Source organism: Neofelis nebulosa, chromosome 1 (genome assembly GCF_028018385.1).
Source record: "Neofelis nebulosa isolate mNeoNeb1 chromosome 1, mNeoNeb1.pri, whole genome shotgun sequence".
Classification (NCBI taxonomy): Eukaryota; Metazoa; Chordata; class Mammalia; order Carnivora; family Felidae; genus Neofelis; species Neofelis nebulosa.
Window position 1 is genome coordinate 95,770,383 of NC_080782.1, and position 12,840 is coordinate 95,783,222.

Consider the following 12,840-nt stretch of genomic DNA (forward strand, 5'->3'; position numbering starts at 1 on the left):
AAAAGTAAACCAACTGAATGTGGCTGGCTTCATAATCTAGTGTTTGATTTAAATAATGAAATCAAGGAAAATGCATAATCACATGCCCACCATTCCCATCTCAGTGTGAGTTCCAGACATTATGTCAGTTACTTAATGTCTTGTAGTTCAAATGATTTTTCATCCTTTAAAAGAAACATAGAAATGCCTTCAAATTGAAAATCTAAGTAATAGTTGCATTATTTAATTAAGAGCACATTTAAGTAATCTAACCCTGAGAAGTTTTTAGATTAATCTGCCATAAATATGCTATATTTTAATTGATTCAGTTGCAATTACACACACTTTTGGAATTTTTGCTTCAATTTACATTTTAGTATTGTTTTTAAAATATTTTTCACAAGTAGAAAATAAGTGCATTATCGTTTAATTATTGTGGAATTTAGGGAAGTACTCCATTGGTACTAGATGAAGATTTTGAAAGTAAATTTTAGTTTATAATTACCTAAAGGCTGTTACTATTCTAAAATTTATTTTATTTTGCAGTTCACTTTTTTGTTCTATATTAATAACATAATCTCATTTATGTACTGTTGCTCTATACATATATATTTCAGAAATTATCAATAACAACATGAATATAAATTGGGATTCCGGCTAATCTTTTGTTCTTCATATTCTTTGATAACCAGGTTTTGATTCTGACTTTTGAAGATGGATGAAGGTATAGAAATTTCAAGTGATGGAAATTCCCTGATCAAAGCAGTCCATCAGAGCCGGCTTCGCCTCACAAGACTCTTGCTAGAAGGTGGTGCATACATTAATGAGAGCAATGACCGTGGGGAAACACCTTTAATGATCGCTTGTAAGACCAAACATGTTGATCACCAGAGTGTCAGTAAAGCCAAAATGGTTAAATACCTGTTAGAAAACAATGCTGACCCCAACATACAGGACAAATCTGGGAAAACTGCTTTGATGCATGCTTGCTTAGAAAAAGCCGGTCCTGAAGTCGTTTCCCTGCTCCTAAACAGTGGGGCTGATCTCAGCTTGCAAGATCATTCTAGTTACTCAGCCCTTGTTTATGCTATAAATTCAGAGGATAGAGAGACCCTGAAAGTTCTACTTAGTGCTTGCAAGGCAAAAGGGAAAGAGGTCATTATTATAACGACAGCAAAATCACCCTCCGGTAGGCACACTACCAAACAGTACTTAAATATGCCTCCTGTAGATATGGATGGGTGTCATTCCCCAGCCTCCTGTGCCACTCCTTCAGAAATAGACATAAAAACAGCTTCGTTGCCACTTACACATTCTTCTGAAACTGAAATGACACTTTTTGGCTTTAAAGGTCTGGAGCTCTCAGGAAATAGTGATGACACACAGGACCCAGGCTCCCCTGTGAGGAAGCCTTCTATGGCCTCTAATGGTCCCAAGCTACCCCAGGCTCCAACCTGGATCAAGAGTCCTCCCCACCAAAACAGAGTGGCCTCCTTGCAAGAGGAGCTCCAGGATATTACTCCAGAGGAAGAATTGTCCTACAAAACCAATGGGCTGGCACTTTCCAAGCGATTCATCACTAGGCACCAAAGTATTGATGTAAAAGACACTGCACATTTGCTGAGAGCCTTAGATCAGGCCAGCTCAAGAAAGATGTCATATGATGAAATAAATTATCAATCATTTTTTTCAGAAGGAAATCAGCAATGCATTGAAATCCCTGCTGAGCCAGATCCAGACTCTAACCAGACGATATTTGCTTCCACCTTAAGAAGTATAGTCCAAAAAAGAAACTCAGGGGCAAATCACTACAGCTCTGATTCCCAGCTCTCGGCTGGTCTTACCCCTGCAACTTTAGAAGATGGCAAAGCACTTATAGGAAAGAAAAAGATCCTCTCACCGTCTCCTTCCCTGTTGTCAGGGCCCAAAGAATTGTTGGAGAATATCTCACCAGGTCCCTTGAGCAGGAGAAATCATGCAATTTTAGAAAGGCGTGGTTCAGGAGCTTTCCCTTTAGATCACGGTATCACGCAAGCCAGACCAGGATTTCTGCCACCCTTAAATGTGAATCCTCATCCCCCCATCTCTGATATCAATGTCAATAATAAGATTTCCAGCCTCCTTTCTTGTGGTCAAAAAGTGCTAATGCCAACAGTTCCTATGTTCCCCAAAGAATTCAAAAGTAAAAAAATGTTGTTAAGGAGACAATCACTGCAAACAGAACAAATAAAGCAATTAGTAAATTTTTAAGAGATGACTAGAAAGCACATTTTGTTCAAATGTCTACATCAGAGAAATATAGAACCAGGAAATAAATCTCAAATGTTCATCTTTTAAAATCCTATAATTGGTTAGTCCATAATTGTTAGAGGTATCAAAATATACTGTGTATCATATTAGGTACCGTGGACACACAAATAATACATAGTTTCTGCTAAGGAAATTCTCTCAAACAAAATTAAAGCTATACTTCTCAAAACCTCTAATATTTAACAATCTTCATATGGTCCAAGTTTTTAATTTAAGCAAAAATCAGCAAAAAAAAAAAAAAAGTCACATGTGGTGGAGATGACTTTAAAATTTTTTTCAGATTTTTCAGATATTTTATTAGGAAACACTGCATTCAAATCAATAAATATTTTTAACATTAAAAGTCAACAAATAAGATTGTAATTTCCATGATGCCAAAAGCATAAAAAAAAAGGGACAGCTATTAAAATGTTCTATGAACAATAAGCCAAAGGTACAAAGCCTAAGGCATAAAGAAAGAATGAACTAATTCTTAAAAAATGTTGACTGCAGGTAGGTGAAATCTAATTAAAATTAAAAATTTTTTTCTAATTCAAATTTTAAAAAGACCAACCTATTATAGTAGACTAGGCAGCCAATATTCGTATGGTCAGTTTAATCAACTCCAAGTGACAGATCAGTTTTACAAGCTAGTAATAATCTATGTGAAGTGCTGGTGTGCTGTTTTTTTGCTTTATTTTGATTTTAATGTAATTTCATGGAATTGTTTCTCCATATCTTTTAATTCCTGCTATTATTTTTTAAAGCCTATATATAGGTTCTCAACAACAAGATAAAGCAAAAGGTTTAAAAGTGTTCCTCTTTACTTATATCAAATTACTCTTGTTGTTCTAAGGACAACCAAAAAATGGGAATTTATCACAAATAGAAACTATATGCTTGCTTCGTTTTAGAAAAGAAAAGCTGATTATTAGATTATCTTAGATTAGCTAAAATTAAGAAAGCCAGTAGAAACTTAATTACAAAATATACTAAATATTCGGCCAAAATTAAACAGTATCTTTAATTTCTAATATATAATCATTAGATATTTATATAATAAGAATAATAAGGGTAATTTCCTTAGCGTGACATTCCAATCACCTAGTATTTAGGACCTATGAATAACTTCTAATTAAATAAATGAATACCATGCTATTATCATAAAATGTTACAAAATGACTATATTATCTGTCTGATTTCAAAATGTGGTGTTTATACAAAAAATCCTCATTTCAATCTAGCAGTTTTACAACAAAGAATAAGTCAAATTATATAAAACCTGAGTATATTAATTTGATGACTGTCATATACAACTTTATTTCTTTGCCTATTAGTAGAGGATATCCTAACAATTGGCATGATACTTGGTAATTTGATATAAGCAAGTTGTAATGTACATGGTAATTATTTAATTTCTTGTGGCTTTTATTTGAAAATAATTGGAGGTTTTCCATTTAATGTTTTGAAGAACAATAATGTAAATTACATTAGAAATATTTTTTGATTCAGAACTTAGAATTGTACCTGATGTTTATAGGTAGCTAAACCCTTTTTGCAAGTTTTAATATTGAGAAAAGTGCTTGGCTTTAAGTTGTAAGGATACGGTCTGGAAAAATATGTAAATAGAGTAGTTCATAAACAAAATGGTATCAATAAAGATTTTAAATGTTATTTTGATTATCATTGCTTTTTATTTATTTCAAATACTAATGATAAATATTTCAACATAATCTCAGGAGAAACTGTGCCACATGTTACTTTGAGTAAATAGAAAACTAAGAAACAATAACTTTTGATGCAATTCACATCCCAATGTGCAAAAAATATTTAATAGGATTAAAGTTCGTTGAAGGTCATATTTATTTTACTTTTTTAATGTTTATTTGTTTTTGAGAGAGAGACAGACAGAGCATGAGCAGGAGAGGGACAGGGAGAGAGGGAGACACAGAGTCCAAAGCAGGCTCCAGGTTCTGAGCTGTCAGCACAGAGCCCCAAGCTGGGTGGAACCCATGAATGGCGAGATCATGATCTCAGCCAAAGTCAGACACTTAACTGATTGAGCCACCCAGGTGCCCCCGTTGAAGGCCATATTTAGAAGAGCTCTTAGACTTCCATCAATCCTAAAAACATGTTAGGGGCTAAGGTTGTTTGAGTTAGTATGCAAAACCATCCTATGGGACTTTTCACTCTATTAAGTGGACTATATCACTGGGATCCCAATGGTAAGTCACAAATGTTTTCAACAGGAATCAGATATGTATACATGTGCTATATTTTAACTTAACATAGAAGTATAATTTAACTTAAATTTCAAGGTATGATGACACTTCATTCATTAGTTTTACAGGTACCATTCTTAGTTACTTGTGGCTAGGATTTCCAAAAAGTACAGCTAATACTTATTCACAGGAAAGATAATTTTGGGGAGAACATAGGGCAGTCCTAGTTACAGAGACAAGTGGGGACAGTGTCCTATCCAAGCAGTGTCCAGGCAAGGTGGTGAACACCTGCCTGGCATATTCTTTGGTGGAGATGTACGCATCAGTTATCCAGTACCTGAACCATTTAAAATCTCAAATGATAAAACTACCCTTGTTCCGCTTAAATATTCACTATGTAACCTTCTAATAATTTGATTCCTATGTAGCTTGTTTAAAGGGAAGAATGGCAAAAAAAAAAAAAAAAAAATGGGGCACCTGGATGGCTCAGTTAAACACCTGCATCTTGGGGTGCCTGGGTGGCTCAGACGGTTAAGCGGCTGACTTCGGCTCAGGTCATGATCTTGCGGTCCTTGAGTTCGAGCCCCGCGTCAGGCTCTGTGCTGACAGCTCAGAGCCTGGAGCCTGTTGGATTCTGTGTCTCCCCCTCTCTCTGACCCTCCCCCATTCATGCTCTGTCTCTCTCTGTCTCCAAATTAAAATAAACGTTAAAAAAATTTTTTTTTTGAAAAAAAAAAAAAAAAGTCTGACTCTTGATTTTGGCTCAAGTCATGATCTTATGGTTTGTGAGATCGAGCCCCAAGTAGGGCACTGTGCTGACAGTGTAGAGCCTGGTTGGGACTCTCTCTCTCCCTCTCTGCCCCTCCCCTGCTTGCATACATGCACACTCTCTCTCAAAATAAATAAATATACATTTTTTTTAAATAAAGGAAGAAATTAACTTGTCAGGATGATGACAATTGTATTAATCATGTTTTTTAATTTTGTTTATTTTCTGATGCTTTGATATCTTAGGGCCTTGTTGACAGTGGATGGACTGCCCCTCCCAAGGTTAGCTAATTCCTAGAGATAGAAAATAACTTGCCACAGAATGTGGCAAACCAACCAATGTATGCATTATGTATGCAATGCATACACAATGCAGTTATGTATGCAAACCAACCAATCCAGAATCCATATACTCCAAATATCTCCTTTATCAGGCTCTCACAGGGCTCTCTCACTCAAGGCAACTACCCGCCTGCCCTAATCAAGCCAGGATCAGGTACCAAACAACCAGAGACAGCTCCTACACCTCAGAAACCACCAAAATTATTCAAACTAGCCAATCCTAAGCCTGCTTACCCTGCCTCATTCATTCTTATAGAAACCATAATGAAGGGTCTTTCCCAAGTTTTCCCCTTACTACTCTGCCTCCAGGCAGACCCTGGTACTTTCCCACATTGGCCCTATGTGATGTAGAATGCTTGGCTCCTCTTGGGAATTTTAAGTAACAAACTACATTTTTCAATATAACCGTCTCCTGATCTGTTGGCTTCAACATATGTGAATAGTAATAAAACCTACATTTTAAAACAAGAAGGCACAGTCTTCTTGGAAGTCACGATTCTAAATAAAATAATAGTTAAGGGGCGCCTGGGTGGCTCAGTTGGTTGAGCGGCCGACTTCGGCTCAGGTCACGATCTCGCTGTCCGTGAGTTCGAGCCCCGCGTCAGGCTCTGGGCTGATGGCTCAGTGTCTCCCTCTCTCTCTGCCCCTCCCCCGTTCATGCTCTGTCTCTCTCTGTCTCAAAAATAAATAAACGTTAAAAAAAATTTTTTTAAATAATAGTTAAGTTTATATAGCCTTGTTTAGTGCCAATATTCCTTAGCTCTAAGTCACATTTCTAATTCATTTCTAAGTCTCCAAGATAAGAGGACCAGATCTGGATGATAGTAAATCCACTAAATTTACTGGAACTGCCCATTGGCCTTCCCATGGTGACATCCTATCTCTTTGTATACCTTCTTTGAATGTCTACAATTCTTTTTTTTTTTAAGTTTATTTAAGTAATCTCTACACCCATTGTGGGGCTCTAACTCATGACCCCAAGATCAAGAGACACACACTATCCCCCCAACCCCTGACTAAGCCAGCCAGGCCCCCCTGAATGTCTACACTTCTTAAAGGGAAGGCCAGGAGAGGAAAATCTGGCAAGAGTAGCTAACACAACAAATCACAACAAAAACAATTTAAAAGAATTTCAATTAGCTGAAACACTGGATCAAAGTATAAGGATCATGAGTAGGCTACATTTAGGTTTTGAAAATCAATTGCTTAAGATTAGAAAATCAATAATTTACATGGAAAAACTCTAACAGTTTTAGTTAGATACTAAGTTAACAAGTTTGTCAGGACTCCTAACAGAGCTAAGACTATATTGTTAAAAGATTAACCAGTTTCTACTAGTGAATCTTACTCTGGTAGAGCAAATCTGAAATAGTTTTTTAATTCTAGATAGCACATCGTACAATATATATGTAAGAAGATTTCTATAATAAAAAATCTAGGAAAAAAAAACATTAAAAAAGGTGAAAGAATTGATATCATTTAGCCAGAAGATAAAAGACTCAATTGAGATTAAATAGCTGATCTTAAATACGGAAGGGACAGAAACACTGACTTAGTCCAGAATCCTCCAAATTAAGATAAACTGGCACCAGAAAATTGAAGTCACAGAAATATATTAACGCTTTAGTTCCTAGAGCAGTTTATCTATGGAAAACTCTGTCCAAGGAAGATATGAACCACATTTTTTTGGAAACAGGCAGAGGATGGATGTTGATCAGAGATTTAATGAGATTCATTTTAATGAAAAATCTTTAAAGTCTTTTTAAAGATTGAGACACTCTATGTATTAACAATTCTAGATTCAGTGGGAAAAGTTGAAATTAATGATTGAACTTAGTTACATTTTTGGACTTCAATCACATACATGACTTCTTAGTTTTCTTTTCATATTCAAAAAGTATTGGTTATAGTGGCAGAAATTTAAATTTTGATTGTCAGGCAAAAACACTTTCCAAAGGTTCTTCTTACCAATTTCAAAACAAAAAATTGCTATTCTGTACCTGCAACTTTGAGTCCTATTAATATGGAGAATTTGGGACGCCAGTGTGGCTCGGTCAGTTGAGCATCCAACTCTTGATTTTGGCTCAGGTCATGATCTGGCGGTTTCTGAGACTGAGTCCCACGTTGGGCTCTGTGATCACAAAACAGACCCTGCTTAGGAGTCTCTCTCTCCTCTCTCTCTCTGCCCCTCCCCAGCTCATGCATTCTCTCTCTCTCTCAAAATAAACATTTTTTAAAAACCTGGAAAACTTTAAAAATGCTAATTCTTTTAAAATAACAACAAACCCATTCATGTTAGAATAAATAACTATATTTTCCAAAATATACTTAGTGAAAAGAGTGGTATTGTTTTATGGTTTCACAAATCCCTTTAATCCTTGGCTTAATAGAAAACAGCTGGATTGTCCTGTTTCTGCATTCAATCTGTTATAATATGTTGTTTTAGTTGAAACATATGAAGAAAATATGGCTTCACACAAATGTATAATTGTAAAAGGAAGAAATAATGGGCTTTTCAGATAATTGTGGATAGTCTTCTTTGATACTATACTTAAACTTGGGTAAGTGGTACTTTCTTAAAAGTTTAGCTATAATGTGGAATCTGAAACTACATCAATGAATTTTCATATTCAATTACACTATATTCACTGTACTATCTTGCAATTTGAATGGATTCCTTACTCATGCAAGGTTTTATAATATCATGGACTAGTCATTTGGAAAATAATGAATCTTTGAGTTATTCAGATCTTCCAAATATTGACACATTTTATTATAATACATTATGTTATATTAAATTACATTAAAAATAACATTTATTAATATTGCCACTGGTATCAGAAAAAAAGTCTTTAAGCATTGGGAATTGTCAAGTTCACAATGATGGATTCAAGTTTATTCAAATTCTAATTTTTCATGTAAAAGCTCAGGTTTTGTAACTGGCAACAGATACTGTCAGTTGTTTTCCTCGAAGTGACAAACTTGCTTTGTTCATTTTTGAGAAAATATGTGCCAAATACCCAAGACTGAATAACTAGTCTGTCAGTTGTTCTTTCCAGTAAATATTTTTCCCATGAAAAAAATGACTAGCTCTGTTTGCAACATGTGCTTTTCTTTAGGACAACCACTGAATTACAGTATACAGCAGAACTATTCTGTGTTTACCTCCCATTTTGTCACACAGACTACATTAAAGAGGCAAGATGTTAATAAATGTTCAAAATAATAATTTTTGCTGAATCATTGATGATACTTCTAAGTCTTTTTTTTTTCCTTTCTAATGTGAGTGTGTGGCAGTGGAGAATATGATTGCTAACTGATGCCATGAACTTGATTTATACTAAGACATCAACAGTTTCACCCACCATTGTTTTTCCAACATCATCGTATTTACACGAAACAGGCAAATCCTGTTTTTTGTGTGTGAAATAATAACAATTTCACAAATGGTTTTGACCTCATGAATCTCCTGAAAGGGTCTCAGGGGCACTGAGGGGTTTGTGCACCACACTGTAAGAATAACCGGTCTAAGAAAATTACCGAGGTTTTGTGTCCATCCATCCATCCATCCCATTTGTTAGGGGCCTATTCTGACCAGACATCATATAAAAATGAATAGTTTCTTCCTCTAAAACAACACAGCTGAGAACAAAACACAAACCTGTAAAATAATTATAATCCAGCAGAGAAGGTACCTCAGGAGAAAGCCCACAGGTCTGCCTGGGGGAGTCATGAAAGACTCCTTAAAAAACCTTGGTTTAGGGGCTGAGCTCAACAGGCTCTGTGAAGAGGTCATGGCTTTCTACTTTAATCCAGAGTTTTTGATCATCTCTTGAATTCACAAAGTAGCAAAAGACTCTCACAGTCAATATTTCGGTTAAGATTTTCAAACTCTTATTACATTCTTTCATCCCAAGGAAAACATAAAGAAAAAGGCAATGACCAGCCTTAATGAACATTCTGTAGTGGCAAGCAAGCCCAGAAGAGTTCAGCCGCCAGATTTAGTCAGACTGATTCCTATCTTAGGCAGAAGCATAGAAACAAGAACCTCCCTACAGGGCAGGAGGCTGAGTGGGCCCCTTTCAAGCCCTGTTTTCTCTCTTCACTGATGGTGGGACTGTGGAAATAGTTATATTATTGAAAATTATGGAATAATTAAAATATGTAGTAAAGTAGCAATTACTTAGAGAGTCTTTAAGAAACTGGTCCAGTTAAAAAAAAAAAAAAAAAAAGAGCATCCTTTCTAAAGTTAGAGTAGGAGGTGAGTGAGTTAAGGGACAGGCAGATGGGGTTTTCAAGCGTTCTTTCCAAGTTGGTATAAAAGAGCACTATCAACAAATCACTGAAAAGTATAGTTACATGTGGCCTCTGTCCTATCTTGTTTGGGTTAGTAGCACCACTTGACCTTCTGTTACCTAGCAAACAATATATTCACAGCGTGCCTGAGTGGCTCAGTCAGTTAAGCATCCAACTTGGGCTCAGGTCATGATCTCATGGTTCATGGATTCAAGCCCTGAGTGGGGTTCTGAGCTGACAGTTCAGAGCGTGGAGCCTGCTTCAGGTTCTGTGTCTCCCTCTCTCTCTATGCCCGTCCCCTGCTCACACTCTATCTCTCTCTCTCTCTCAAAAATAAACATTAAAAAAAATTTTTAATTAAAATATAGATTCGCTAGATTCTTCCCTCTCTCCCATACTCTCCATTCAACGAGCTTAAAAACTCTTGCAAGTTCTCCCTTTGTAACCTCTTTCCTCTGTTTCTTGAGCATTTCCATCTGCTTTTGCTACCACTTTAATTCAGGGCTTCATCTCCCTTAACTTCAAGAATTCCAAATCTTCTTCTCATGCCATTATAAACACCTTTCTAACACTCAAAACTGGTATTAAAGCTCCCCTACTTAAAATGGTGCAATGAATGATTCCTATGACCTAAGAGAAAAGGAGCCAGCTCCTTGGCTCAGAAAATGAATCTGGCCCCTGCCTCAGTGCCCAGCCTCATAGTATGGTGTCTTTATAAACTTTTTGAACAGGTCAGATAAGTCTCTTCCCTCACTTAGAGTTCCCCTGCGCATGTGCCTCTGTCTGAAAGACCCTTCCCTCTCTTACTCTACCTAGTGAATCTTACTCATTCAAGACACAACTTTAAGTGTTTTCTCTCAATTAGAACAAAATGCTGTCTGTTGCCACAACCTGGTGTATAGTTCCATCACAGGAGTTACAGCAAATATCCAACTTATTGTCTACAGATCTCTCTTCCTAGATTTTAAGATCCTTGAGGCAGAAATCATTTCTGAATTATTTGCACAGCTTCAGTCCATCAGACATCAATTAAATGCCTGCCTCTTCCTTCCTCTCAGTATTCCTACTAAGCCCTGAAGACACAAGTGACTGGACAAATCGAGGTCCTTGCCCAAAGGATGTTAGATACAAAGAAGAGAGAGAAGCAATCACAGTCACAAGTAAAAAATGACACTGGTGTGGTACAGTAGACACTAGAACAAAGACCCTGAGCTCCTGCTGCTGAGGTCCCAAGAACTCCTAGATCCTGCCCGGCTTCTTCCAAGACCTGGTTATCAGGTGGTCTTGGTTTCATTTATTCATTATACTCCCATTTTCTAGATAAAAAGTTCTTCAGTGCTACTATCTTCATCTTTCTCTCAGTGAACTTTTCCTTGCATTGATTCACGGATTTATTATTATAAGCAGATTGTAGGCTCTTACTAGGCAGGCTCATACCTTAAATTTCAAGATGAGAGATAGGGCATTTTTCTATATATTCACTAGGTACTTAATTTTTATAATTACAAGGAAAAACCCCAAGATTTTAACTCCAACAAACAAGCAAGTAAGCAATCTGTTGCGAATAATCTTTAACAATTTCCCACTTGGTAAATGAGTATATATCTGACTAATTAGTAATGACATCACTTTTACAGGGCCATATCAACCATACTTTTTTTTTTTTTTTTAGTGTTTATTTTTGAGAGAGAGAAAGACAGTGTGAGCAGGGGTAGGCAGAGAGAGAGGGAAACACAGAATCCAAAGCAGGCTCCAGGCTCTGAGCTGTCAGCATAGAGCCCAATGTGGGGCTTCATCTCACGAACCATGAGATCACGACCTGAACCAAAGTCGGATGCTTAACTGACTAAGCCACCCAGGCGCCCCTCAACCGTACTTTTTAAAGCTCTGATTTTTTTTGAACAATTGGATCTCATACCAAAGTCTCTTCTAGGACCAGGATTGCTCTGCCAAACTTGGGAAATAGCCCTTGGATGCCATGAGTTCTCAACACCAAACATTAGACTTGAGAACCTGGAGGGGAAAAATAAGTTATACTTATTTTGTGTCTGGGAACTTCTTCCCAAATATTTTCCTATGTATACAAATGCATATAAAGTCATATAATTTTACATAAATAGGATACCAAACATCTGTTTTGCAGCCTGCAAGATAACATCTTTCCATATTGATAAATGTAGAGTCTCACTGTTCATATAGTATTGTATTGCATTCTCCTACATTAAGGCCTTTTTATAATTATTATTATTTTTTTTAATGTTTATTTATTTTTGAGACAGGGAGAGACAGAGCATGAACAGGGGAGGGTCAGAGAGAGGGAGACACAGAATCTGAAACAGGCTCCAGGCTCTGAGCTGTCAGCACAGAGCCCGACGTGGCGCTAGAACTCACGGACTGCGAGATCATCACCTGAGCGGAAGTCGGCCACTTAACCCACTGAGCCACCCAGGCGCCCCTATAATTATTGTTAATTAACCAAGTTATGAATTGTCTGTCCTTTTGCCCATTTTTAATTGAGTTGTTTAGCTTCTTTTTAAGAATTAGTTTATAGGAGTTCTCCAAAGATTCTGAGTATGAGACCTTTGTCAGATAGGTATTAATGGAGTCTTTTGATGATAAGTGTTAAATTTTGATAAAGCCTATTAACCCATTTTTTTCTTTTTTTTAATGTTTTATTTATTTTTGAGAGAGAAATTGAGCAGGGGAGGGGAGAAGAAAGAGGGAGACAGAGGACCCGCAGCAGGCCCTGTGCTGACGGTAACGAGGCCCATTCAGGGCTCTAACTCAGGAACCCTGAGATCACGACTTGAGCCAAAGTCAGACACTCAACAAAATAAGTTACCCAGGCACCCCAATCAATTTTTTCTTTTATGTTTAGTGTTGTGTTATGAGACATCATTGCCTTGGATGTGGGGGAAATAGGAAAAAAATTGGAAACATCTGA

At 36.8% G+C, this 12,840-nt stretch overlaps 2 protein-coding genes across 5 annotated transcripts in view; one reads left to right on the forward strand and one right to left on the reverse strand.

Annotated features, from left to right (window-relative positions):
• ANKRD34B (ankyrin repeat domain 34B) overlaps window positions 1-3,942 on the forward strand; it is a 15,845-nt gene extending 11,903 nt beyond the window's left edge. For 2 of the 3 annotated variants that reach the window (XM_058728391.1, XM_058728409.1), the window contains one exon: window positions 672-3,942. In XM_058728391.1, coding sequence (XP_058584374.1) covers window positions 694-2,229 — 1,536 coding nt within the window. In that variant the 5' untranslated portion in view covers window positions 672-693 and the 3' untranslated portion in view covers window positions 2,230-3,942. Of the gene's footprint in view, window positions 1-668 lie in introns of all 3 variants that reach the window. The other variant, XM_058728399.1, reaches the window with a different exon arrangement.
• A 3,364-nt stretch (window positions 3,943-7,306) lies between these two features.
• Window positions 7,307-12,840, reverse strand: part of FAM151B (family with sequence similarity 151 member B) — a 40,289-nt gene continuing 34,755 nt past the window's right edge. The window contains exons 7-8 of one of the 2 annotated variants that reach the window (XR_009261222.1): window positions 11,815-11,909; window positions 7,623-7,731 (exon numbers count right to left, since the gene is read on the reverse strand). Coding sequence is in view for 1 of the 2 variants with exons in the window: in XM_058728533.1 (XP_058584516.1) it covers window positions 7,590-7,731 (142 nt within the window). In the remaining variant the exon portion in view is untranslated. Of the gene's footprint in view, window positions 7,732-11,814; window positions 11,910-12,840 lie in introns of both variants that reach the window. The other variant, XM_058728533.1, reaches the window with a different exon arrangement.